Genomic DNA, 24,520 nt, shown 5'->3' on the forward strand with positions numbered 1-24,520 from the left:
CCCACGTAAAGTTCCACTTCTCCTTCTCACTTACTTAGGATTAATCCTCCTCCATGCTTCTTTTCCTCACTAACTCTAGATTAGTCCTCCATTCCCACCCATGCTTTCTGCAAAGCATGTCTCCCGAAATTCTGCCAGGATAGATAAGCATTTAGAAATTCAATTGGCAGGCCACATGAAAAGGAAACATAATACATCAGCCAGCATGTATATAAATACGTCTTTAGCATAGTCCTTAAAAATAAAAACACAGGTTGTATTTCACAAAAAAAATATTTTTTGCATCCTCAGATATATTTGGATATGACCTTTAGCTAAAACAAATAGCCCCATAAAGAAGATGCTAATCTCTTTTTGTCATATAAATTTACCGGTACAATTACAGTAATTCAAATCACCCACTGAAAAGAACAAGAACCAACTCAGACATTAACACAACACGCTTGAAAGAGGTGCATTTCTGAAAATTTTATATCAAAATAAAATAACCATCAATCATAAATAAAGTAACAACAATGAAAGATTTCCCCATAAAGCCACTATAATCAATTCAAAAATTCATCCTCATGTTAGTTGACTAGGTTATACAGATGTTGCCTGGCTATGAAATTTACATTGGTTACAAGAACACTGGGCAAGTTAACAGTAGTATAAACATAACAACTAAAGGTTCAAATTCAAACACATTGATTTAAGGAAATTATAACGGTTTCCCCGAATCTGTCAATTAAAACCGAGAGATAAATATATGTATGCAATACATTAAGTGCAGGTACGCATGTCATTTAAAAGCTAACACCCTACTAACCATACACAAACACAACACATGAAAACGTACTGATTTATTATCGTTTGTAGATAGATATGTAAATAGATCATCATTTACCTAGCTAGCTTGCTAAAATGTGTTTATACCGCAATAAAAAGTTTCATTATTTCAAATTGGCACACATTAACAACAATCCCTTTTAACGAGTAGCTGCAGAATAGCATTTTAGGAATGGACAATTTCGCACATCCGGACATTTCAGATATTTCCGCAATGCAAATGGTACCTTTACACTGTGAAAACAAACAGTGTATTGTATTTTTTTTTGCTTTTGCCTGTGACTAGCAAACAAATCAAGCAGATTGTTATAGTAGTCAATTGATTTCATCACATTTTGAAATAGAAATAATCCTCACAAATCAAATTACACCGATCCAAAGTTCGCCGAGTTGTGACGGAAGCTCAAAATTGTCCATGGTAGGAAACAAAACACCCATAAAATGCTATGTACCATTAAAATACAAAGTATATCTGTATTATTTATGGAATAATGTTGTCCGGAATGCCTCTGTGGAAAAAAGACTGTTTCTACTTGAGGTTGAAGAAACCGGATGGCTTCGCTGGTGGACCCATTAACATGTTAGCTTGGTTCTTGTGAGTTATGTGGATCTGGAATAAACAAAGACACAACAGGTGGTTTGGGTTGAGTCCAAATGTACATTGTTTGGAATGATATATGTGCACTTAATAAGAGGCAAACACAAGCAATTGCTTGGGGCTTTTGCTACTGTTTTTTTGTTGTTTTAATTCACATATTTAAAAACACATCAAAACGCCAAGTCTATTGTGTTGGGTGTAATGAGGTCAATGTCGGCTCCTGCTGGCTATTAAAATTAATGCAGTTTTAAGGTCGGCAATTACTTTTTTTTTGTTCCCCAGATATGAAGTCATTTATGGCCATTTTGTCATTTTTTTTGTAGGGAACTTAAATTATTTGCTATTACTGGAGTTTGTTATTATGAGCTAAAATTTACTTTAACCATATTGCTATTCACGATCAAAGAAATGCAAGCGCACGGGATCACATCACAAAGATTCACATTTTGCCCATTCTATCCTTACACGTAGTGAGTTGATGAGTGACTATGAATAGACACTTACCGTACAAGGAGGTTGCAACCATGGCTCTCCATCAATTTGCATGGGCAGGGCTTTAAATGTCCTAAATTGGAGAAACAACAGTAGCATTGTTAATTGTTTCAGTTTGGAGCAATGATCGAGGTGTTTTGTTTGAGGTACAAGCACACCACCTGATTGTAATTTGGGAAGCCTGTGCCAATCTGTGTCCAGCGCTCTTCAGCCCAGTGTAAATCTGACCCATTTCCATCATCCCTCCGAGGCCTACCACCTCCAGACGCTTATCAGTCATGTCTGTAAATAAATACATCATGTTGAAAAGGCTCGTGAAACAGTTTTAGATCATTAAGTAACTAGAAAACAAAAATCTACCTTGTGCTGTTGTTTTAAGAACTTCTGGATCAGTGACGACTTCATCGCGCGGCACACTTTGTGGTCCATCGGGCTTACTTGGCTCGCCCCAAAGGTTGGAGCCTCCGTAGATGCTGGGTATGTTGAGGACAGCGATGCATGCGAGAGGTGTGCTGCTCAGGTCTAGAGGTTTCCCACCGCACTGTTGTTATGCGTTCAACAAAGTGTGACAATAAATGAATGGGGCCGTACTGTGAGGTCACTAAAAAGGTCACATGGCTGCCAGAGAAACATTCACCTCAATGGCGAGACTCTCTGTGAGGTTCTTGAAAGAGGAACTGATGGTCTCGGATGTGGCAAACTCCAAATACCAAAGCTTGTTTTTCATTCTTTAGCATATCAGAAGAAAATAATGTTTATTAGGTACACTTGCACTACGAACAGTACGAGTGTTTAAGGAATGTGTAGTGACGTGCAGATCTGCCTATTTTTCTATATTTTCTGTTTTATCTATCCTTTGTTATTTGTTGAAATACAGCTATATGTTGTTTTGTGCTCAGGATAAAACAATTGAAGTAATTTTTTGGGCACCATTTTGATGCCAAGTAACTATGTTGAAGCGAGTTCAGGAGCTCCATACAGACAAAAGTAGTGCCTTGATGCCATCTTGTAGCATCTTGGTATTAAAGAATGATGTTGAAATAAATGGAGGAGATTAATCTAGACAAACGTAGTGCTTCGGTACCACCTTGGTGCCAAGGGACTATGTTGAAGTAAACTGAGGAGCTTCACCTAGACCAGGGGTGGGCAAACTCGGTCCTCGATGGCCACAGTCCTGCAGGTTTTGGAGGTTTCCCTCTTCCAACACATGCTGATTCCAATCAACAGGATCGTTATCAGGTTTATGCAGAGATTGCTGATGAGTTGATCATATATCAGCTGTGTTGGAGAAAGGAAACATCCAAAACCTGCAGGAGTCCGGCCCTCGAGGACGGAGTGTGCCCACCCCTGATCGAGACAAAAGTAGTGGTTTGGTATCATCTGAGACATCTTAGTACCAAGGAACTATGTTGAAATAAATTGAGGAGATTAATCTAGACAAACGTAGTGCTTTGGTATCACCTTGGTGCCAAGGAACTATGTCGAAGTGAGTTGAGGAGCTTCATCTAGACAAAAGTAGTGGTTTGGGACTATCTGGGGCATCTTGATACTAAGGAACTATGATGAAATGAAATGAAATGAAAAATGATGAGATTAATCTAGACAAACGTAGTGCTTTGGTACCACCTTGGTGCCAAATAACTATGTTGAAGTGAGTTCAGGGGCTTCATATACACAAAAGTAGTGCTTTGGTGCCATCTTGTAGCATCTTGGTGCCAAGGAACAATGTTGAAGTGAGTTGAGGAGCTCTATCTAGACAAAAGTAGTGCTCTGGTACCAAATGGGGACATCTTTGTACCATGCAACTAGATTGAAATGAGTTGAGGCGATTAAGCTAGACAAAAATAGTGCTTTGGTACCATCTTGGTGCCAAGGAACTATGTTGAGGTGAGTTGAAGAGCTCCATCTTCATCATGTGCAGCCATCTTGTGGCATCTATAAGCAATTATAAACCTTTTTAGGGGATGTCAATTACTCATGAATTTTGGCTATCCGCTGTCCTATTCCACACAAACGGTGTACAATTGACTTATTATTGCTCAGTTGAACAGAAAATTGTCAGAGGTATCCGTGTTATGTGTTTATTATCGGCGTTACCGTTTTTGCAAGGAGGCTCCCCAATCATTTATTTACCCTGCTTCATGTGCTATAAATGAGTCAAACAAAAGATCAGCAACCCCTCTGAGTAACTATTGCAGCTTCGTACTACTCATCCTCACCTGCTGTTGAACCTCTGAGGGTATTTCTCTCTCATGGAGTGGAAACGATGAGCAACAGAAGCGTCCTACGCAACAAAAGAAAATCCCGTTTACGGCTCAACTTCAAGTATTGCACCGATAAGCCGACAATATGCGACTCACCGATCCTACTGAGAAGTAGTTGTTGATGATCTGATAGGGCACGGGGTCTCCCGCTTGTTTCGGATCATTCGGTGTCACCTGGATGTTCCAGCGGTCCATTTGGATCAGCTCACTTGTCTCAATGTTCTTCAGGATCTCTGTCAGATCAGACCCGTCGTAGCCTTCCAAAAGGTCCGAAGAGAAGCAGGTAAAGTGCATCGCAGCTGAAATTGTAAACTGAATTCATATTTTCCTGAGTTTGATGCTTTTACCTCCCCCCCAGCGCAGACAGCGAGCCAGGTCATTGCCAGTACCCAAGGGCAGGATCGCTACTTGAGGGTTCACCGGGAGCCCAGCTTTGTCTGGAAACAGAAACACATTATCACATCACATTTGATTCCTCTCCTGAGGCAAATGCTGCTGCACCGATGGCATTCAAGATCCACCCGACTGTGCCATCGCCTCCGCATGCCAAGATCCTGTAGTCACGAAGATTGCGGAAGAAATGTAGCCTAGAATAAAAAAAAGTGTTTTTGTTAAGAAATGCACACACCATAGTTAAGGGTCAGTGTGGCGGAAGTGCGTTACCCAGGGCCGGGACCCCCGTTTGAAAGGTTGTACACTTGACGTGGATTCAGCAGGTACTGAAACTTACAGAGAACTCTGTAGAGGAAACACAGATAATACAATTGATTAACACATTTCGGAATTGATATCTGAATTGATTTGTTTGTACGACTAAAACTCCTCATTTGAGTAACAGGACTGATTGTTTTTAGGACAAAATCATGAATTAATTAGCCACATAGCATTTATGCTAATAGCATGTTGATACAAAGCACATTATGGTGATGCAGCAAAAAAAATAAAAATATTTTTTTAAATAAACTCATAAAAATACAGAGTAACTTAAGTAAAACAGTGAGTAAAAGCTGAGGGACAAAGATGAAGTGTACATTTTAACATTTTTTTTTCTTTTAAGATAATAACCTTGAAGCATAGTTGGGATAACACAAATATGTAAAAACAATAATGTGTAAAAAAAAAAATCATAAAGGATTTGAATCATAGATGTAAATGTGTCAATGCTATTATTTATCTCATAAGACAAATTCAAATTTTGGTTTAGATTATAGCAAACATTATGAAAGTTGACATGCTTGATTGAACCCTTTTTCACAGGCCGCATAAACTGTTGTAGCAGGCCAGATTGGCCCCCGGGCCTTGAGTTTGACACCCCTGATTTAAGTGATCATATTTACCGTAGTCTTATTTTACGAATTGAGGACAAGCAAAAAAAAAATATTTTTTGAGTGTTGATGGTGGTTAATATTTTAAAAATGTATTTATTATATTACAGTTAATTTAACATTATGCTTGTTATTGTGGTTATAGATTGCAGCGGTGTAAATCTTCACTACTTCACACAAAAAAAACCTCTCAGTATGTCAAAGGAGTGCTGCAAATGACAACAAACAATACTGCACATCTCTTTTATTATTGTTGTAAAGGAAGAATATTTACCACCATCGGCTTATTATATCTCATTAGATATCGCAACCACTGTAATGCGACTGATGTTAACTCACCTTTCACCCTGGTTTCCTCCACTTTTCGGGTTTACGAACACCAGCAGCGGGTGAAAGTCAGGAAGTGGGGCAATCTGAGGGAAAAAAACGTTGTCCATCATTCTATAGAAAGGATCTTTTAAATATGGTCTCTCCATTTGTGAACATCAATTCCTTTGTTTATTATTTTCATGCAATATTACATGGCCATAGATGTCAAGTAAAAGTCACATGTGCACGTCCTGGCAACGCAAGTGCAGTACCTGTAAGATGTTGCCGTCAGCAGTCACGTTCAATAGACCCGTGTCCTGTTCCTTGAGGAAACATAATACAAACAAGGAACTCAACTATGCAGACTTACAACACAGCAGAGAACATTACGGTCTTCTACCTTGGAGTGAGCATATATGGCCCATGCAGGGAGTATGTGGTCTTTCAGGGGCCCACAATTGCAGGTGGATAGTCCAGTCAAGATGCACTCATCGTGGCGCTTAATCAAAAACAGGGCCATGTCAACTTATTGTAGTTATGCTTTATAATTAATTATTGTTATATGAAAGGGAAGTCAACCCCACATTTTTTTGACAATAATATGTTCTGTGCAGCCCCACTAGTCTAAATATAGCATTATAGTTAGTATTGAGTTAGTGGAATTTGAGTTAAGCAGCAAAATCCAGCATTTAAAAAAATATATATATCAGAAGGTGGCCATTTTGTCACTTGCCGTCGAGTGAAAATGACATCGCAGTTTCTGTGAGCTGTGATTGGTCGTTGTCTGAGCCCTGAGCAACTGTGATGTCATCTTCAGTCGACAGCAAGTGGCAAAATGGCCGCCTCCTGAGATGGATAAAAATGGCTGGATTTTGCTGCATAACTCATATTCCACAAATGTGATATTAATCAGGATGCCATGTTAAGACTAGTGAGGTCACGTGTAACATATTATTGTCAAGAAATGTTTAACATTAACTTCCCATTTAAATGTATCCTAATCATTATATTAAAGCTTTGAGTCGCATTCTTCTCACCATCTTCTGGCACCACACACAACGTCTTCCAGCCAAAGTTTTAATCTTCTGTTGGCAAACTTGACACTTGGAGCTGCGGTCGGATCTGACCCAGTCGTGAGATGGCACCTGAGACAAAAGTTGATGTTAAAAAAGTTTGATTAGTACACCACCACTGCCTTAAGTCAGGCTTGTAGTCATCTGAACGTGTTTGTTGTTGTTTTTTTGCCTGCCAATAAGATGATGAAGGTACTTTTGGGTTTGTTTGGGTTCAGTATTTCCAAATTAAATTAAATTGTAGAGTCTGGTCTGACGAGAATAATTGTGACTATTTTCAGTTTAACTCATTCACTGCCATTGAAGGCTATAAGACGTCAAAAATTAATTTGAACTATTTCTATTAGTTTAACATTTTTTTTCCACTTTTGTTAACATGAGTATGAAAACCTAGACATTTTTGGGGGGGACATTTAGAACAGATTTGTGATTAATCGTGAGTTAACTATTGAAGTCATGCAATTAATTACAATTAAAAAATTTAATCGCTTGACGCGATATAAAAAAAGAAAAGAAAATATTATTAAAAATTAGGGGCGTCAGGCGATTACATTTTTTTATTGTAATTAATCGCATGACTTCACTAGTTAACTCACGATTAATCACAAATTTTATTTCTGTTCTAAATGTACAATTTAAAAAAATCTAGGTTTCCATACTCTTGTTAACAAAAGTGGAAAAAAAATGTTAAACTAATAGAAATAGTTCAAATGAATTTTTGACATCTATAGCCTTCAATGGCAGTGAATGAGTTAATGAATATTGTTAAAATAAATAAGTGGAAAATTGTCTTTACAGCATAGGGTGTTGTTTCTCGTTTTTACTTCCTAGCATCAAAGGTACTACTTATATTGACAGTTAACAGACCAAAGATTCCACCAAGCACATCCTTATGGGGTAGATGACACGGACTTCCGACTTCTGGGTTTTACACATCAGCGCCATTTCCGGTCACTGCTGGCCGCGTTCCAACACTCGCACCCCCACTCGCACCCCCACCCCTGCGCCCGCCGATGAGCGGGAGCGCGCGGTTGGGGCGTCTCGGCTATCTGAAATGCTTCGGAACACTGAGACAGACACTACACACTCGCAGCCTCGCACCCGTCGACGGGAACGCGCAACGAGGGGCACAATGGCGGAAGCGCAAGTACTGGGACGCGGCCAACACGTCGCAAACCGGAAACGGAAACAAAGTTGATGGGTGAAAACCCGAAAGTCCCGCCTACTCTGTGGCATATAGTCCATAAGTAAAATAGATGTGGAAATATATTTCAAGATTTTTTTTTTTATCAATATTTCAGAGCAAACCAAAGTGCAAAAAACGGATTCATTGGCAGGTTTCTCACCCTCACTTCCTGTTGAGATTTGACAAAGGTGGGAGCACAGGGTTCAACATTCTTGTTGGAACAATGACTATGGGCAGTATACTTGCAACCTGGGGGCAGAGAATATGAGAACTATTATTTTAACAAATAAATAAATAAATAAATAAGTAATTTTATTTTTTTTAAAAAGTAAGTAAATAAATAAATAAATACAAATAAGTAAATAAATAAATGGACACTGTTCTACGTATTAATAGCAGGATTTCCCCCAGACTTTTTCAACTCAAGACCCAAATAGAAACTTGGTTTCTCTCCAAACTAACTGGAATATGTGATATGATAATCCATAAACTATGATAAGATAGCACTCTGCAACAAAAATGACCAATCAGCATTTTGAGTCAGTTTGTGAATCCCTAAATTGATCCCTCGTTGTAGTGTCTTTGCGCTCTTACGGGTGCAGCAGAGTCCCTGTTTCCTGAGGCCGAGCAGCATGTTTTGACACACACAACAGTAGGCCGGTTTGTTAAAATTCTTCATTCTCCAAATATGCTGCCCATCCCTTTGCGGCACCTATGGGTGGGGAAGCAAACGCATCAGGAAGCTTGGTAAGGAAAGAAAAGAAGACAGGTGAAGATTAGCAGGGTCATGTATGTGCAATGTTTGTGTTTTACCTTCAGTCCAAGCAGAACAAGTAAAGGCACATTGTTCATGCCTCCTTTCAGCCATTCCTCCAGTGTGACAGTACCGCTGTCATCCACATCAATTGCTGTCATCATGTCCTTGAGCTCCTACACACACTCAAAAAAAAAAAGAGTATGTTTTGAGTCAATGCCTCAAATGTTTCGCTTTTGTACTCTTGACATGCAGTGTGACTTTTATTTTGACATTTGGACCTCGGTGGCCAGTCCATTGATAAACTGTGGTGGTGCGTCTGGTGAACTCAACTCACGTGACAACAAGTAGCATTTTGGCAGACAGGGGAAAATTATTTAAAGTCAGCTAGCTCAATGCTAATATGCAATGTCAAAATGCCATAGACTGGCTAATGAATATTGGTGGTGTAAACCTTTAAGTAAAAAATATTTCAAAACAAATGGTGTATGTAGTAACACACGTAGACAGATGATATAACAATATTCACAGGCACATATTCTTTATCCTCTATGAAAAAGACAATAATATGATTGCAGCTAAGCACATAAATCATAGTGGTAACGCTCGTATAGGTTTGCACTATTCTGACTGAGATGCTTGTTCCAAATATGGTCAAGTTAATATTTTTTCCACACATCAATAATATATGCTCAGTACTCACATGGTTGTCATTATAATCTAATTTAATTTAATTACAAATTATTAACTGATCTAAAGTGTTGAAAACAGCTCAAGAACGTTAACATCTTTTTTTTGTATTTCCTGAAGAATAATGTTTTTGGAGATGCAATTACGCACAACAGGTAGCTCTGCCAAAACAACAATTCTGATGGTAGTTGCACATTACAATACCTGAAAGGATGCATTTAGGCCTTTTAGTTGAGTAACATGGATTTTTGTTTGTTTGATAATCCCTAAATGTAGCTACTGTGACCATCTGCATTATTTAGCTCTCATTTGTCATAATGTACTCTCAGTGGTAGACTACAAAGCCCTCGTGCAAAGTATTAATTCAGTTAGCAACACAGAGCAAAAGGTTAGTTTAAAACAGTATTTTTCTTTCAGAAGGAACAAGTTAGTAGTAAAATACTCAAATTAAGTATAAATGTATGCATATGCCACATTCACTTGTGGCAAAAAGAGTGTTCCTACAGTTCTGAGCTCAGCCACATCCCAGCCAAGGTAATCAGCTGCTCGCATCATCTGCACGATGATCCGATCCACTTCCTATTGGACAAACAAAATAATTCATATTTCTTCAAGATACACTCCATTCATTGGAACGGACTTTTGCATATCACATCAAGATGCGATTGGAGAAACTTACGGAGCTATCCAGGTGGCCATTACCGTCTTTGTCATAAAGTTTGAAAGTAACTGAAAAGGCAAAGAAAATAAACGTAATTTCACACATTGTCAAAAAGGTGGAAATAAAATGTGAAAGTCGTGAAAAGAAAATGCCACAAAACATTGAGAAGGTAACCAACACTGCAGCTTCTCCCGTGGCTGTCCTTCCTCCAGCACTGAGAAGTAACAGGACACGTCACAGAGAAACACCAAACCTGGCAGAATTACAAGCAAGAAATAAAGTTTAACATCTTTAAAAATAAAAAAAAATCACATTGAGGTTGGCAGTTTAGTTTCTCAAGGTGGTGGTGTATGGTTGAATCGATTAGTCGACTAGTCGGCAAGTCGACGCTAATCGCTAAAAATTTATGGAGAAAAATTGGGGGGACAAGGAAATTTTTGGCATGCTGAAAATCATTACCAAGGTGAACTAAATATGGTAAATGTTTGGAATTTTAATTGGGAACGATGATGTAAATCTGTTTGTTTTTTTATCTGTCATTGGGAAGGAATAGGGATTTTTTTTGTCAATTTTAGTGGTAAAACATTTTTGGTCAGTGAGAAATTGTTCCTAAAATGAATTGAATGTGCTGAATGTTTTGATTTTCAAACAGGAACAATGTGAATCTGATATGTTGAATGTGCCTTTGGAAATGAATTTGGACATTTTGGTTGAAATTGATGAATTTGGGGGAAAAATTTGGGTATGAGAAAAATACTAGCCCGCAAGGCATGAATTTTTGGAAAATATTGAAATTGGAACGATGTGAATCGTATTAATTATGTGGAGGTGGATACATGACAAAATAACAGGCTTCCCCACAATTAATTGACTTTGACTAGACTTTCATCATAATACAAAAAAACTTTATTCAATCAATCCCTAGTGGAGTGAACTGCAGAGATGCAGATGTGTGGTCTTTCATGTGCATCAGCATCAGCATCAACGTATTTACCCTTGGCCTGGGTTGCTGTTGTGGAGCCATCCTGCTCGACGTTTTGGAAGTAACGGAAAAGGCGCTGGCAGAAATCTGCAGGGAAATCTTTGACCTCTAGGTACGTCTTGAGGAAGAGGCCGAACCCTTCCGCATCCACATACTGTATAAAGAAATCAAACAAAGGTGTCATAATGACAGAGTGGAACAATAGTGTGCAATGCTTTTTTTTGTATTAGAAAAACTGTCTCATGTAAGCCTAATTGATTTCCTTTCATTGCTAATGCTCATGATGAAGCCCAAACAAATGATTACATAACTTGTGAAAGCTTGAATCATCATCATTTCCACCCAGAAGATTGATAAATAATTATTTATGGATGATCATGCTTGAGTTCCATTGCATTTCCCGTAAATAAGAAATAGTTTCCCCCCTTACTTTCAAATTCTCAAGAACGGAAAGAAGCCTTTCCACAGGCGCTTCTGCATAACTGACCTTGCTGTGATGGGTCTTGATAACATCTTTCACCTTCAAAGAGCTGTCTGCATAAAAAAAAAAAAAAAAAAAAAGCCACAAGCTACAGTATTTATATCAATCAAGCGTTTAAAAAAAAGAAGCTTTTTAGAAGAAAAATGCTTGACTTACTAAGCATTCACACAATCAGTGGAAAAAAAATACTCGCGACTGTATATCACAACATGTTTTACCTACAATTTAGATCCACTTCTATGTAGTAAATGACTCACTCACATTGCATGTATTCCTGTAGTTGGATAAAATCCACAGGTGTCAGAGTACCTTCTGCTTCATCAGAGGAGGCCATTTCCTATCTGAGGAGGAGATGAAGATGGAGGTCAGAAACCTCGACACATTTGCTGTTCAGTCACACAATGAGACTTTAATTTCCGTATTTTGTAAGTGACTCCTTAAACTGGTTCCCCTCCATTCCTGAAGCTACACACAAAAGTAGTAAGTTGAACACACCCATTTGAGTTAAATGATACCATACGTCACCCAGTGAATGCTTTTGAATCAAGAAATGTGTTTGTTACATTATACACGGCAACTCTATCCACCAAGCGCATGTAAATTAGTCGAACATTTAAAATGGCACACAACACAACAGACAGGCTAAAGTTGACTTTTCCGCATCCGAGCCATCCAAGCTCCTCACCTCGACTCACCTTGACCTTCTCTGATCACGGTGCTCTGTGAAGCGACAGCAGCAGACAGTGTCTAGTCCGCCTCGGTATTAGAGGATGTCAGGGATTAAGCGTGGCAGCAGGAGGAGGAGCCTGTTACCACCTCAAAAGGAACTCAAGCAGATAATGCCAGCGCTCTGAACTTTTTTCATTGATAATCAGGATTTATGATTTATTTCTATCTTTCTTCTGAAATTAAATTCTATGTGTTCAATAATAGTAATAAGTAACACATTTGGATTAACAATTGAAGATACAAAGGCACCAAATGAGTGGGGTTTTATGAAAATGCACTAAAATATCAATAGACAGTATGAACAGTGCTGTAAAAAGTGAGAGTCTTTTGTGATAACAATCAGGAACATTTCAAATACTTGAAGGAAGAAAAGCTCATTTCAGACCTGCACAATCATTCAGACATGCAATTACAGTGTTGTAGTTGATGAAAGGTGTTAACACGGCATAGACAGAGAAGAGTGACAGTCACATATGTAAATATAACCCTTTGAAGTGGAAAAAAATATTGAGTTTGTACAGAAATTACAGTAATTGGATTTTCTAGTTGGTTTTTGTCGACAGATAACAGATTAGAGCAAATGTTCATTCCTTTGGTGTTGTCCCAGCGCAACCCACAAGAAAAGCTTCCTTGTTCCCTGACGTGGCTTTCAATCAGTCTAAGAACTAAAGACAAGTAGACATCTCAAAAAACTATTCCCTCACATTGTTTTATTCCGTGACTCTTCCCTGCATCCACTGCATGTCTATACTTGTTGATCTTGGTTCTATGTACTGAATTTTGTGTTACCTCTCTTATTGTAGCACATCTATAACAGTGCAGTCTTACCTAATCAAGCGTCCAGTGAAGCATTCACACTCACATTTACACCTATGGATAATTTGGAGTCTTGAATTTTGAATGTATGATGGAGGAAACCGGAGCACCCAAAGAAAAACCTCACAAGAATAGGGAGATCATAGAAACTCCACACAGTGTTTTTTTTTATTATTTTATTATTGTAATTACTATGATTATAATGTTGATTCTCATTATAATGATGATGATGATTTTTATTATTATTATTATTAGTAGTAGTACTAGTAGTAGTAGTAGTAGTAGTATTGTAGCAGTGGCAGTAATATTGTTATTTTACACTGGGCTGTTGGTTAATCTAGCCAATCAAACATTTACATAATCAAGAGTCCTATAATATTTGTTGCCTTAATTTAGTCGTTTTTGGTATCTAAAATTGGCTTATTAAAATGCAATTTTCACGTTTCAATTATTATTTGATTTAACAAATCATTTATTGTTATTGATTTGTTCTAAATCATATATAAATAATATTAAATTGATTAATTTTACAGATACATTTAACGATTTAAATTTTTAAAAATAATTTATTTAATTGTTGTAAATAAAATAAGATAAAATATAAATGTAACATTTTTCACTACCGGTAAGTCATTAGTTAATTTATTGTAAATAAAAATACATATACTGTCTATTTGACATGTTTCACCTGTATTAAATAATTGTTTGTTTTTTACTTTATCTACAAAACGCCAGTCCCATTACAGTAGTATAAAGTACGGTGTACATTTAAAAACATGAATTCAAAAGAGTGAATTATTTCATTAAGATGATACATTTTCCATATTTTATTTTATTTTTTTAACCTTATCAACAAATGACGTCCAAGTACACACCATATGCCCAGTAGGTTGCGCTACATTTCAGTTGTAACGCCAGCTGTGGTTCTTGACATAGTAGAATAAGAATGGCTTCACGCAGACGCAGGTGTTTACGTCTTATCATTTCCGGTATCAGTCCGAAGAGGATCGACGTTGCCAATTTGAAACTAAATCCACATTTTCGTGGTGGTCAAGTTTGTTGAATATGGCGTAAAGTAGTAGAAATAATATAGATAGCATTACGACCCTTCGTTGTCGTATTAGCGTTGGATCGCGAGTTCCCCCTCATTATTTTTCACGGGCAAGGCTAATGCTAATGATAGCAAGTGGCAAAGAGCTGCAAATACAGTAAAGACGCAGCCGAGCCGCACACACTTTTGAGTCCGTGTGTAACACTCGTAGCTATCGAGTCATGGCCACTCGGCGTCTGACAGATGCCTTCTTGTTAATGCGGAACAATGCGATCCAAAACCGGCAGATATTGGCTGAGCAAGTGAGTACAAACGACCCCCGTCTGAGTACACGTAGCAATGCTACGGTGAGTGGTCTGCATCGTTTTGACATTTTACTATTATGTGTGTGTTTGCATTATAGCCAGTCATACTTGTGCTAGCTAGACTAGATTAGAATGACTGTCTCGTAAATGTAATTAGGGCAGATTCTTGTCATTGTTATTTCGTTGCCACGGTAGTTCACCCCAGGGCTGAGTTATGTGTCAGTCGGATAATGATGCTTTCTAGCTAACATCATATAATAAGTGAGAAAATAAATCTTAATGTAAGACCACAGACGACGACGTTCAAGAAATATTGATAGCTATCTTGAGGTCAATCGTGTGAGGACAAGTTTGTACAATCTACGGAAGAAAAAAAAAGGCTTTGCTGCTTCCATTAGTGTAGTCCATGGAACAGTTTATAAAATGTATCAAGGTTTGAACATTGAGAATGTTTAGATGAGGGTAATGTGATAAAATGTAATAGGGATAGACCGATTATCGGCCGGGCAGATTATCGCCGCCTATATTCAGCATTTTGACGAATATCGGCATCGGTCATTTTTAACAATCATACGGCCGATAATACATCCATTTAAAAAAAAAAGTGTTAACTTCAGGGAAGTAATTATTAAAAAATTTCAGAAATGCTGCTGACCCTGGGAATTCTCTGCACCTTCTGTTTTTGTTTGAAATTAAAACTGAAATAAGTACAAATTTAATACTTCAGATATTTTGAATACTTTATTTACTGTAGAAAAACAATTGTTTAAGTTTTTATTTAACTTTTGAAAATATTCTACTACAGCCTGGGAGATCCTGAAACTTTTTATACATTTTTTAAAAGAAAGATGTCTATTGACTTAAGACTTTTTTATAAACTCCAATATTTTACGAACCCTAAAAATAATTCAATAAACATGTACTTTAAAAATTCCCCCCAAAAATAAGAGCTGGAGTTTGTTTGTTTTTTCAAATTTTGATTCCAATATTTTCCCTTTTAGTGAAAATTAATATTGGCTCCAAATATCGGTTATCAGCGCCCTTGACTACTAATAATCGGTATCGTATCTATCGGCCCTGAGAAAACCATATCGGTCTATCTCTCAAATGTTAATACCTCAATGAGAAAAGTGTAGAAACTGTGTGGTGAGTGGTTTTAGAGCCTTAGAACATTGATAATAAATGTAAATCATACATCTAACTACTTTGCGGATTTTATTTATTGACGGGTTTTTTTTGGAACCTAACCCCAGCGGAAAATGAGGGAACACTGTATTATAAAGAGTTCAATTTGGACACACAGATTATAAGAATTTTCTGATTATTTTTATTGCTAAACTTTATCTACCAGTTGGTGGGTGGGCTCGTGTGCTAATGCTAATACTATATATTTGGCCCACGTGCAGGTTCCCCGCCCCTTTGTGGGAAGCATTTAGCTGCTCATGTAAAGAGTATTTCCAAAAAGGCCAACAGATTAATTCTGAGACGAGCGTGTTTATCGGGGCAACTGCAGTGAGGAGCATGAACACTTTGAACCGAGTGCTTTTTGCACTGAAAAAGCAGTAGGCCACAGAAAGCCTCTTTATTATTCCTGATTGTCCTATACATGCAAACAAACAGCCCATCCCAACTTGATGTTTAATGTCTTGTGTTGTGTGTTTAATCTGCTCCTGTTGTTGTCTGTATGTGCAGCATGTGTTGGCTGCTCTAAATGTATCGCAGCTTAGCAACAGAGTAAACAAATATTTGTGTTCTGTCTCAGTATCTGCTTTGTGCACATTCTGCCCTAATAAAATAGTAATTGGAGTGGATTTAATGTTAGGATTTTTGTGCTTTTTGGGGATTCATCTGAATTCAATGCAGTGGAACAAATGTTTATCAATTAAACCAATTGGAAAATATAACTTGTTGCTATGTCTACAAACTATATAGTTATAAAGTATTGGTATTGGTGGCCGTTGCTGCAATTTCTGGGGCTCACTTCTGTCCTCCTTTCCTTTTCCTCCTTATCTGCTATTGGATGGAACCACACTGCTATCTGCCAATCTAGGAACTTGATGAGGTACCATTATTTGTGATTTATGGTACAATTATCCCATACTTGAAGTGATGCACAAAATTGATCCCTTATTGTAGAAACAAAAGTGTGTTGTTTTCCAGTTGGCTGACGATCGGATGGCGTTGGTGTCGGGAATCAGTCTGGATCCCGAAGCGGCCATCGGCGTCACCAGGAAGTTGCCCCCCAAATGGGTAGAGGGCATCGACGAGGTAACCCGGACCGGAAATTTCCTGATGATGTCTGACAGCGCTAACGAGTCACTTTGGATGCCTTTCAGATCCAGTATGAAATCTCACGGGTTCGCCAGAAGATGAAGGACCTGGCTTTGCTTCACGACAAGCACATGAATCGACCCACGCTGGATGACAGTAGTGAGGAAGAGCACGCCATCGAAATCACAACACAGGAGATCACGCAAGTACGCAGCTGGTTATATAGCTAATAATTGTAAAATTTCAGTTAATTACTGTAAAAATCAATTACAGCATATTCCTTTTTTTCTTACTGTATTAAAATAATACACTAACTATTTTACAGTTAACTGTGATTTATATATAGTAAAAAAAAATGTTTACAAAAATAATTAATTAAATTAGCTATTGTATTATTTTAATAACAAGGAACTGTAATTTATATACAGTAAAAAAAAAGTATTAATTTTTTTACAGCACTAAGCTGTAATTTTTTTCCCAGTAAAACTGTAAATTACAGTTCCTTACTGTAAATTAAAGTTACTGTATTTTTAATACAGTACATTTTTACTGTTAGTTACAGTTTCTTACTGTAAATTAGTTACTGTATTCTTTTAATACATTAAAAACACACCATCATCTCTTTATTTTATTATCTATTTTTCTTTTTTATGTACTGTATTAAAACTGTATTAAAAATATAGTAACTTTAATTTACAGTAATGAACTGTAATTTATTGTTTTACTGTATATAAATTACAGTTCCTTACTGTATTAAAATAATACAATAACTAATTTAAATAATAATTGTAAAATCTCATTTACTGTAAAAATCAATTACAGCTTATTACTGTATGTTATTTTACATTCCTTACTATATATAAATTAATTGACTGTAAATTAGTTATTGTATTATTTTAATCTAAATTAGTTGCTGTATTCTTTTAATATAGTAAGGAACTGTAATGTATGTACAGTAAAAAAACTGTAATGCTGTCATTGATTTTTACAGTAATTAAAAACTAGCTGGCAACTTAAAAAAAAAAATCACACCATATTACTGTCAAAAAAAGTATATATTTTTTAACTATATTAAAATTCCAGTCCCTTTACAATATTAAAAGAATACAGTAACTAATTTACAGTAACTGTAACCCTAACCCTAATTCTCCATGTAAAATATGTCTTAGCTCAATTACATTTGGGAAACACAACTAACTCATGGTGGTTTTCCTACTCTGTGTTGAGTGCAGATGTTCCACCGATGTCAGCGAGCCGTAACGGGCCTGCGGTCTCGTTGCGGCCACTGCACCGAGCAGGAGGAGAGACTACTGAGAAACGTGGTCTCGTCTCTGGCGCAGAGTCTTCAGGAACTGTCCCTCAATTTCAGGCACACGCAGTCCAGCTACTTAAAACGTACGCTTTATTATCTCACTATAAGTCTCTAGGAGAGGTGTTTGTTTAAGCTTGTTGAAAATACACGAAATTGTCATTGCAGGTATGAAGAATCGCGAGGAGCGATCAAAGCACTTTTTTGACTCGGGACCGTTAATGGAAGAGGACGAGGATTTAGCTTTGTATGACAAGGTGGGTGACTCTTTAAAATGTCATCAAGACTTTCAGGTAAACTAAAATGATGTCGGGTGGCGAAATGTCAGCTGGGGAATTATTTGTACAGGTGACCTGCATGCAGAAAATAATAACACCAGAAAAAGAAACTCTAAACTCCTTAATACCTCCAACATTCACATGGAAAGATTAATATAAACAACTATTGTGCTGTTTGTATCGTTCCCAATTCATAATGAATAGCAACTCTGTTGCATACTTTCTTTGCACACTGAAAATGTTTTCCCATCCAACGGTTTGCATTTCAGGGCTTCACAGACGACCAGTTGATGCTGGTGGAGCAGAACACAGTCCTGGTGGAAGAGCGAGAGCGCGAGATCAGACAAATCGTTCAGTCCATCTCGGATCTCAACGAGATTTTCCGAGACTTGGGCGGAATGGTGGTGGAGCAGGTAAATATCAATATCCCCGTGGATGGCGCACAAAATGTAATTTCTCTGACCTCAGCTGCAAAATTCGACTTGTAAAATTGTCCGCCGTTGTTCCTCAAAGGGCACCGTTCTCGATAGAATCGACTTCAATGTGGAGCAAGCGTGTGTTAAGACAGATGATGGCTTGAAACAGTTACAAAAGGTAAAAGTCAGTTTGCGCTGAGTATTTGTGACATCCAGTACCGTATATGCATCTGATCGTGTTTTCTTGTTTGCAGGCAGAGCAGTACCAGAAGAAAAACAGGAAGATGCTGGTCATTTTGATCCTCTTTGTCATAGTCATCATTCTAATTATTATTCTTTTTTCAACCAAGTTCAAGTTTTAATCTTACATTCCTTTTGCTCTCTGCGTGAGTGTTTGTTGTGGACCTCTGCTCAAAACCAAGTTGACGGCCTTTCACACCAAACGGGAATCATGACATTCCATGTCGGTTTTCTGGTGTGCGTAGGGCTGAACCAAGATGTTTTTTTTTTTTTAATCAAAGAAACAATCAACAGTCTGATTGTGACTCACATGTATTTGTCTAGGCTTATACTTGAACGTGTTGGCATAACTGTCCGTCTTTCTCAAGAAAAAACACTTTACGGCATACGTAACTGGACAAGCATGTGTTGTGTACGTTGTTGCAGCAGAGTGGTCTCTGCTTGGTTTCAATGTGAAAATGAAGTTCAAATATATAGCAAAGCAGTATTTTACTGTTAAAGGCTGTGAGAGCAGCAACAAGCATTACTGTACCAAATTATTTCTACAGATTATTTAAAAATTGCCCATTTCTAATCCAACTGTTTTTGCTTTATTTTTTTGTTTGTGGGCCCTGTGCTACTTTTTCTTTCTTTTTTTTCTGCAGTTTGCACATGAGGCTAGCTAGAGCAAGAAGGTGTTATGGATGTAAAACTACTGTCATCTGTAAGATGAAAAAAATATATTTATTTTTTAAAACTACAAATGATCAAGAGGAGCAGAAATACTAAATCTTTAATATACATGTTGAGCACTCCAAGCAAAAAAACTGTGATCCATCCCAGACAACCAGCTATATAAAGACCACGCTACGTTTTATTCTGGTATTATTTTGTTTTTGCTCTGTTGATCTATAAAGACTGATACGATGAAGATCTTGTTTGATGAATCTGTAATCCACAGTCGGGACAGCATGGCTCAGAGTGGCCGCTGCCACAAGTGTCCTTGAGCAACACACACCACCCCTGGTTGCTCCTAGTGTCTTAAATGTTGTGGATGAGACTAGCAGCCATCAGTGACCCAAAACCGCGAAATAGGGGTACCAAGTTGTCAAGCCTGGCAGTTTCCTGTTCTCAGGAGCCACTTTTACAGACTGTTGTATAAAATGCAGCACATAGAAAAAGGGGATAAAGTCAAATCTCCCCCCGTTTCATTCCCACCTTCGGTAATTTAAAAGCCGCATTCTGCAATGCCAGAGTCCGAACTTCTCCCACCCGTTGTATTGTTAAGCACTTGTCAATGTCTAGTAAGTATTCTACATGTCAAGCAAGTATGCTTGTGCTGACATCCTCACGATAGTGTGTGAATAGCACACTTGTCATGTGAAGGTAGAAGTTTATCAATGCAGCTTTTTTTTTTTTTATATATAAATACACGTTAAACCATTTCTGTCATTGCTGTGAAGCTGTGTGAAAAATGTGCAATTGGTACTCGTGCGGATAATTTTTAAGAAAAAATAAACCTGCAACATGATGTTTAAGCTTGTTTTTTTTGAGTGAACTATATTTATTTATTATTATTATTATTATCGTTATAATACCCACGGAATTAATTTTCTATTATCAGTACAGTACGTACAAATCCGCGGTAAAGGAGGACCATCGCATATACTTATATATATCAATGATATAAAGCGAATAATTGAGTTCAGAAATTTAGCACTGGACTATGTTGCCTGAGATCAATTGTTGAATACGTGTACAATGCACACGTGGAGCTACGTGACCCGGAATATAAACATGATTACCTTGCCTTTCAAAATAAAATCCATCAGCCATTCAGAAACAATAACATGTTGCTAATCTTCATGAATTAATCGTAAATAGTGTTTAATACCCATACGTGTTGACTCGTATCTTACGAGAACTTGACTGGAATCCATCGTGTTTGACCTTCCGCTTTACGTCGAAATGTGTCATCGACGAGTTTATCTAGCTAACCAGCTAATGCTAGCTGACCCGGAAAATGTTTTGACTACACTTTAAACTTTTTTTCTTTTTTTTATCTTTACCCCCTTTTTTCCATCCATCAATCAAGCACGATGAGCTGTTGTGTGAATGACGACGACCCTTTCCCCGCGGACGAGTGTTTGTTTGCTGACACGTTTTCTCAGGACAGCGTTTATAATTTAATGGGCCAGGAGCTGAGGATCATCCAGTTATTCGGTGCAAACCTCGGCGTGGCTGCGCCTGTGTGGGAATCAGTGAGTACTACTTTTATCATCTCATGTCGACTTAACACACATGCAATTGCTGACTTCGCACCTGTACACGTCCGCGTGTGCACAGGCGCTGCAATTGTGCCGATATTTTGAGAAGCAACGTGTGGAGTGGCGTGGGAGACGCGTCATCGAGCTGGGTTCTGGGACTGGTGTCGTTGGCATCGTGGCTGCTCGCCTTGGTATGTAACGTGACTGCGGTGACACACAACACACTTTGTGGCACATTTGATGTGACGTCACGTCAGGTGATAGTCATCGCAGGAGTGTTTTTTTTTTTTTAAATTATCATTCTGTCAGCTTGTATTCAGGTGGTCCTCGGTTTACAAATTACGATGTTTCGGTGTTACGAACGAAGAGGAACGTGGCACAAGCATATGCTCAGTTTCTTCCGTAGAGACAGACGAGAGATGGCATAGAAGAGTTTTACATACAAAGTTTATACATTTAAGTTTCAATGTTAAGAAGGTCACACTTCACACTGAACTGGTTGGTTGAACGGCCGAACACGATTTAACTCGATAATGACAAAATAATAATTCAGTCTGCTATCTGGAACCTACACCAATATCTGTGCTGGAAAAACTGCGCCTCCTGGTGTTCTTATTGTGAAACAACATTAAGGTGGAACTTTTTTTGTCATTTTTTTAAATTAACCACGACATAGTGCAATTGTGAAGTAAGAAGTGAGTTGCCCTGGCCGCTTTAGCTATATCATAATGCAAAAAGAAGAAATGGGTGCGATATGAAGCCAAGAGTGTGGACATTTGAGAGGCTAATAGTATTCGATATGTCTCTTCAATGATATGATACAATATATATTGAGGATATTACATTTTCAAATGGAATTATCCGATTTGGTTTGATTCAGTGGAATTACAATTTGTTTCTTTATGGTACAGCTGTAGCTTTTGTCATGTGAAGATGTAATAATGACATGTAAAAGCGCCACAAAGATCAAACTGTTCAATAAAAAACAAAGAAACAACAAATCAACAATATCACACCAATTTCTAAGATCTTGAACTCTACCGGCAATGTTTTTGAGTAACATTTTATTTTTAACTGTCAAATAGCACTTTAAATTAATCGCTATATAAAATAAAGTAAAATGACTCACCTGTCAATGACACCTGAATTTGCAGACAAATCCTGATTTTTTCCACCTAAGGATGAATGTGACTATTTAATTTCCTCTTAACGGTTTATAAAGAAAACTACATATTTTTACTTATAGGTGCAGAAGTGATCCTCACAGACCTTCCTGTGACTCTTCCACAACTCGAGGCCAATGTCTGCGCCAACATGCCATCCAGCGGTTGGCCCTCTGCCCCTCCCACCGTCCTCCCTCTGTCCTGGGGTGAGGACCACATGAAGTTCCCCTCAGACTGGGACCTGGTGCTGGGCGCAGACATTGTTTACCTCCCCGAGACGTATCCGCTGTTAGTGGACACGCTGGCTCACCTGTGCAAGAATAAGGCTGTGGTTTATCTCTCGTCCAAAATGCGCAAAGAGCACAAGACGCCCAGTTTTTTTGAAGAACATCTGCCAAGGAGATTTTATGTACAACTTGTGAACCGTGACGACAATCTAAACATTAATATTTATAGAGCGTCTCTTAGAAAAGACTAGTTGGAGTGTGGACGTTTTGCTCTTACGCTTGTTTCCACAGCGAGATGAGTCATGATTGAACTATTTTGGCTAAGAAGGGAACGTCACTGTCACTTTTATATCAATTTAAAAAAAATTAGTTGAACATTTTTATAGTTGCGGCACGGTGCCCCGAGTTGCATTGAGTTGTCGAGCAACTTAAGTCACAAGTTGTGGTGACAGTGGACAAGATAGTCCAACCCAAGACACACTTAGGACCGCCCCCTCATTTGAATAATATTTCATCCTGGCAGTATGGACCAAAACTGCACAAATAAAAAATAAATGGCTAAAAGTGAAAATAAAAACTGATATAAAAATATAATTAAAATTATATATATAAAAAAATTCATTTAAATGTAATTTTTTATTTAATTTTTGAATTATATATTTTTTTCCGTTTTTATTTTCAATTTTAGTAATTTATTTATTTTGAAATGTATCTCTGTTTAGGCCTTCCTGTGTGGGTTTTGCATGCTAAACCGGCATCCTCCCACATTAAAACCAGTAGGATGATTTTAGACGTAATTGTCTATAGGTGCGAAAAGTGAATGTGAATGGTTGTTGGCCTAAAGGTCAGCAAGGTAAAATGGATGGGTGGATTTTAGTATTATTTTACAAAGAAAGCACATTCCACATTTCATTTTGAGCCAGTTAATGTTTACTTAATCTTCATGATGGAGGTAATGATTGTAGTTGTATAACTACTCTTGATTGATCGGATGTCATAATTTGATATTCAAATTAGAGATGGGCATTTGATTACATTTCCTTGATCAACTGCAGAGAACTCCAATTAAGCTAATTATTATTGTTGAAATATTGTTCTTTAGAACAAAAAAACAACAGTTAAAAATAATTTTGCTTCAAAACAAGCAGTGCATCCCATTTTGCTTCAGGGTACGATGAATCGACAATCTTATCATTTACGCAATCTGCGGACTTCTTAATTCAACTAACCATTTAATATGCCGTAGATGTTGCAATATTTTTTTATGACAAATATTTTTTTTAAATATTTTCAGGTTTCAGATGTTAAAAAGCAAATTAAAATCATTTACACATACAATTTGCTTGTGAAATTATTGAAATGACTATTAAATAAAAAATAACATGCATTGATTTTGAAGTTTGTACTTGAATGTACTTTGTACTGCAAATATATCTCGTGGCAATGTTCTTAGTCAGGAAGTGTCAGATGCTCAGGCATGCATGGTTGAGCAGCCACAAGTTGACTTGCCACAACACTTGCCTCTTTTCACGCACTGAACGAAGCAAAAAAACACAGGATCTCTCTTAGACGTGCTGGTCGATCATCTGGCCCACAATAAAGTGAAAACTCAGAATTTGAGTTTGAAATACAGATGCTCGACCTCTGACAGTTGCAACTCCGAACTTGACTTTTGAAGTGTTGAAACTCAGACGATCTACTCTCCAAATTGTATGCCAAGGTTGTGTTGTGATGTTCTTTCTTTTTAAAAAAATCGACATTTGACACCCATTTACAATGATCACCCTCCATCCCCACCAACTATTCTGTCAACATCAACAGATTGC

The 24,520-nt window shown here is 37.6% G+C and overlaps 3 protein-coding genes across 6 annotated transcripts; 2 read left to right on the top strand and 1 right to left on the bottom strand.

The window, feature by feature from the left end:
• Nucleotides 1-453: 453 nt before the first annotated feature.
• dgkab (diacylglycerol kinase, alpha b) lies at nt 454-12,404 on the bottom strand. 2 transcript variants are annotated; one of them, XM_086087895.1, is made up of 24 exons: nt 12,339-12,404; nt 11,905-11,984; nt 11,650-11,696; nt 11,175-11,316; nt 10,359-10,433; nt 10,199-10,248; nt 10,024-10,098; nt 8,889-9,005; nt 8,670-8,787; nt 8,236-8,324; nt 6,854-6,961; nt 6,217-6,315; nt 6,089-6,139; nt 5,847-5,920; nt 4,846-4,920; nt 4,684-4,769; nt 4,530-4,619; nt 4,279-4,439; nt 4,138-4,202; nt 2,556-2,646; nt 2,279-2,459; nt 2,080-2,200; nt 1,931-1,991; nt 454-1,438 (listed from the first exon to the last, which is right to left on the bottom strand). In XM_086087895.1, the coding sequence occupies exons 2-24, from the start codon at nt 11,975-11,977 to the stop codon at nt 1,358-1,360; spliced, it is 2,130 nt and encodes a 709-aa protein (XP_085944021.1). In that variant the 5' UTR covers nt 11,978-11,984; nt 12,339-12,404; the 3' UTR covers nt 454-1,357. The 2 variants fall into 2 exon arrangements, with proteins under 2 accessions (XP_085944021.1, XP_085944023.1); XM_086087897.1 differs by having other exon boundaries at nt 12,329-12,392.
• A 1,735-nt stretch (nt 12,405-14,139) lies between these two features.
• Nucleotides 14,140-20,568, top strand: stx16 (syntaxin 16). Of its 3 annotated transcripts, XM_086088177.1 has the most exons (9): nt 14,140-14,586; nt 16,595-16,606; nt 16,705-16,812; nt 16,881-17,021; nt 18,048-18,210; nt 18,293-18,381; nt 18,672-18,815; nt 18,916-18,996; nt 19,073-20,568. In XM_086088177.1, exons 1-9 carry the CDS (start codon nt 14,461-14,463, stop codon nt 19,178-19,180), a joined length of 972 nt encoding a protein of 323 aa, XP_085944303.1. In that variant the 5' UTR covers nt 14,140-14,460; the 3' UTR covers nt 19,181-20,568. The 3 variants fall into 3 exon arrangements, with proteins under 3 accessions (XP_085944303.1, XP_085944304.1, XP_085944305.1); XM_086088178.1 differs by lacking the exon at nt 16,595-16,606; XM_086088179.1 differs by lacking the exon at nt 16,595-16,606 and having other exon boundaries at nt 14,140-14,541.
• A 387-nt stretch (nt 20,569-20,955) lies between these two features.
• On the top strand, nt 20,956-24,032 carry LOC147167084 (EEF1A lysine methyltransferase 3-like). Its single transcript, XM_086087518.1, has 3 exons — nt 20,956-21,298; nt 21,384-21,495; nt 22,551-24,032. The coding sequence occupies exons 1-3, from the start codon at nt 21,137-21,139 to the stop codon at nt 22,943-22,945; spliced, it is 669 nt and encodes a 222-aa protein (XP_085943644.1). The 5' UTR covers nt 20,956-21,136; the 3' UTR covers nt 22,946-24,032.
• Nucleotides 24,033-24,520: the final 488 nt, after the last annotated feature.

This window comes from Leptonotus elevatus, chromosome 10 (genome assembly GCF_054856555.1).
Source record: "Leptonotus elevatus isolate MCC_2025b chromosome 10, RoL_Lele_1.0, whole genome shotgun sequence".
Lineage (NCBI taxonomy): Eukaryota > Metazoa > Chordata > Actinopteri > Syngnathiformes > Syngnathidae > Leptonotus > Leptonotus elevatus.

Coding starts and splice junctions, on each gene's coding strand:
- stx16 (XM_086088177.1), top strand. CDS start 14,461: ATGGCCACTCGGCGTCTGACAGATGCCTTCTTGTTAATGCGGAACAAT. Junction 18,816..18,915: donor GCGGAATGGTGGTGGAGCAG/GTAAATATCAAT, acceptor TGTTCCTCAAAG/GGCACCGTTCTCGATAGAAT. Junction 18,997..19,072: donor GCTTGAAACAGTTACAAAAG/GTAAAAGTCAGT, acceptor TCTTGTTTGCAG/GCAGAGCAGTACCAGAAGAA.
- LOC147167084 (XM_086087518.1), top strand. CDS start 21,137: ATGAGCTGTTGTGTGAATGACGACGACCCTTTCCCCGCGGACGAGTGT. Junction 21,299..21,383: donor CTGCGCCTGTGTGGGAATCA/GTGAGTACTACT, acceptor GCGTGTGCACAG/GCGCTGCAATTGTGCCGATA. Junction 21,496..22,550: donor CATCGTGGCTGCTCGCCTTG/GTATGTAACGTG, acceptor TTTTACTTATAG/GTGCAGAAGTGATCCTCACA.
- dgkab (XM_086087895.1), bottom strand. CDS start 11,977: ATGGCCTCCTCTGATGAAGCAGAAGGTACTCTGACACCTGTGGATTTT. Junction 10,249..10,358: donor GCCACGGGAGAAGCTGCAGT/GTTGGTTACCTT, acceptor TTGCCTTTTCAG/TTACTTTCAAACTTTATGAC. Junction 5,921..6,088: donor CTGACGGCAACATCTTACAG/GTACTGCACTTG, acceptor TTTTTCCCTCAG/ATTGCCCCACTTCCTGACTT.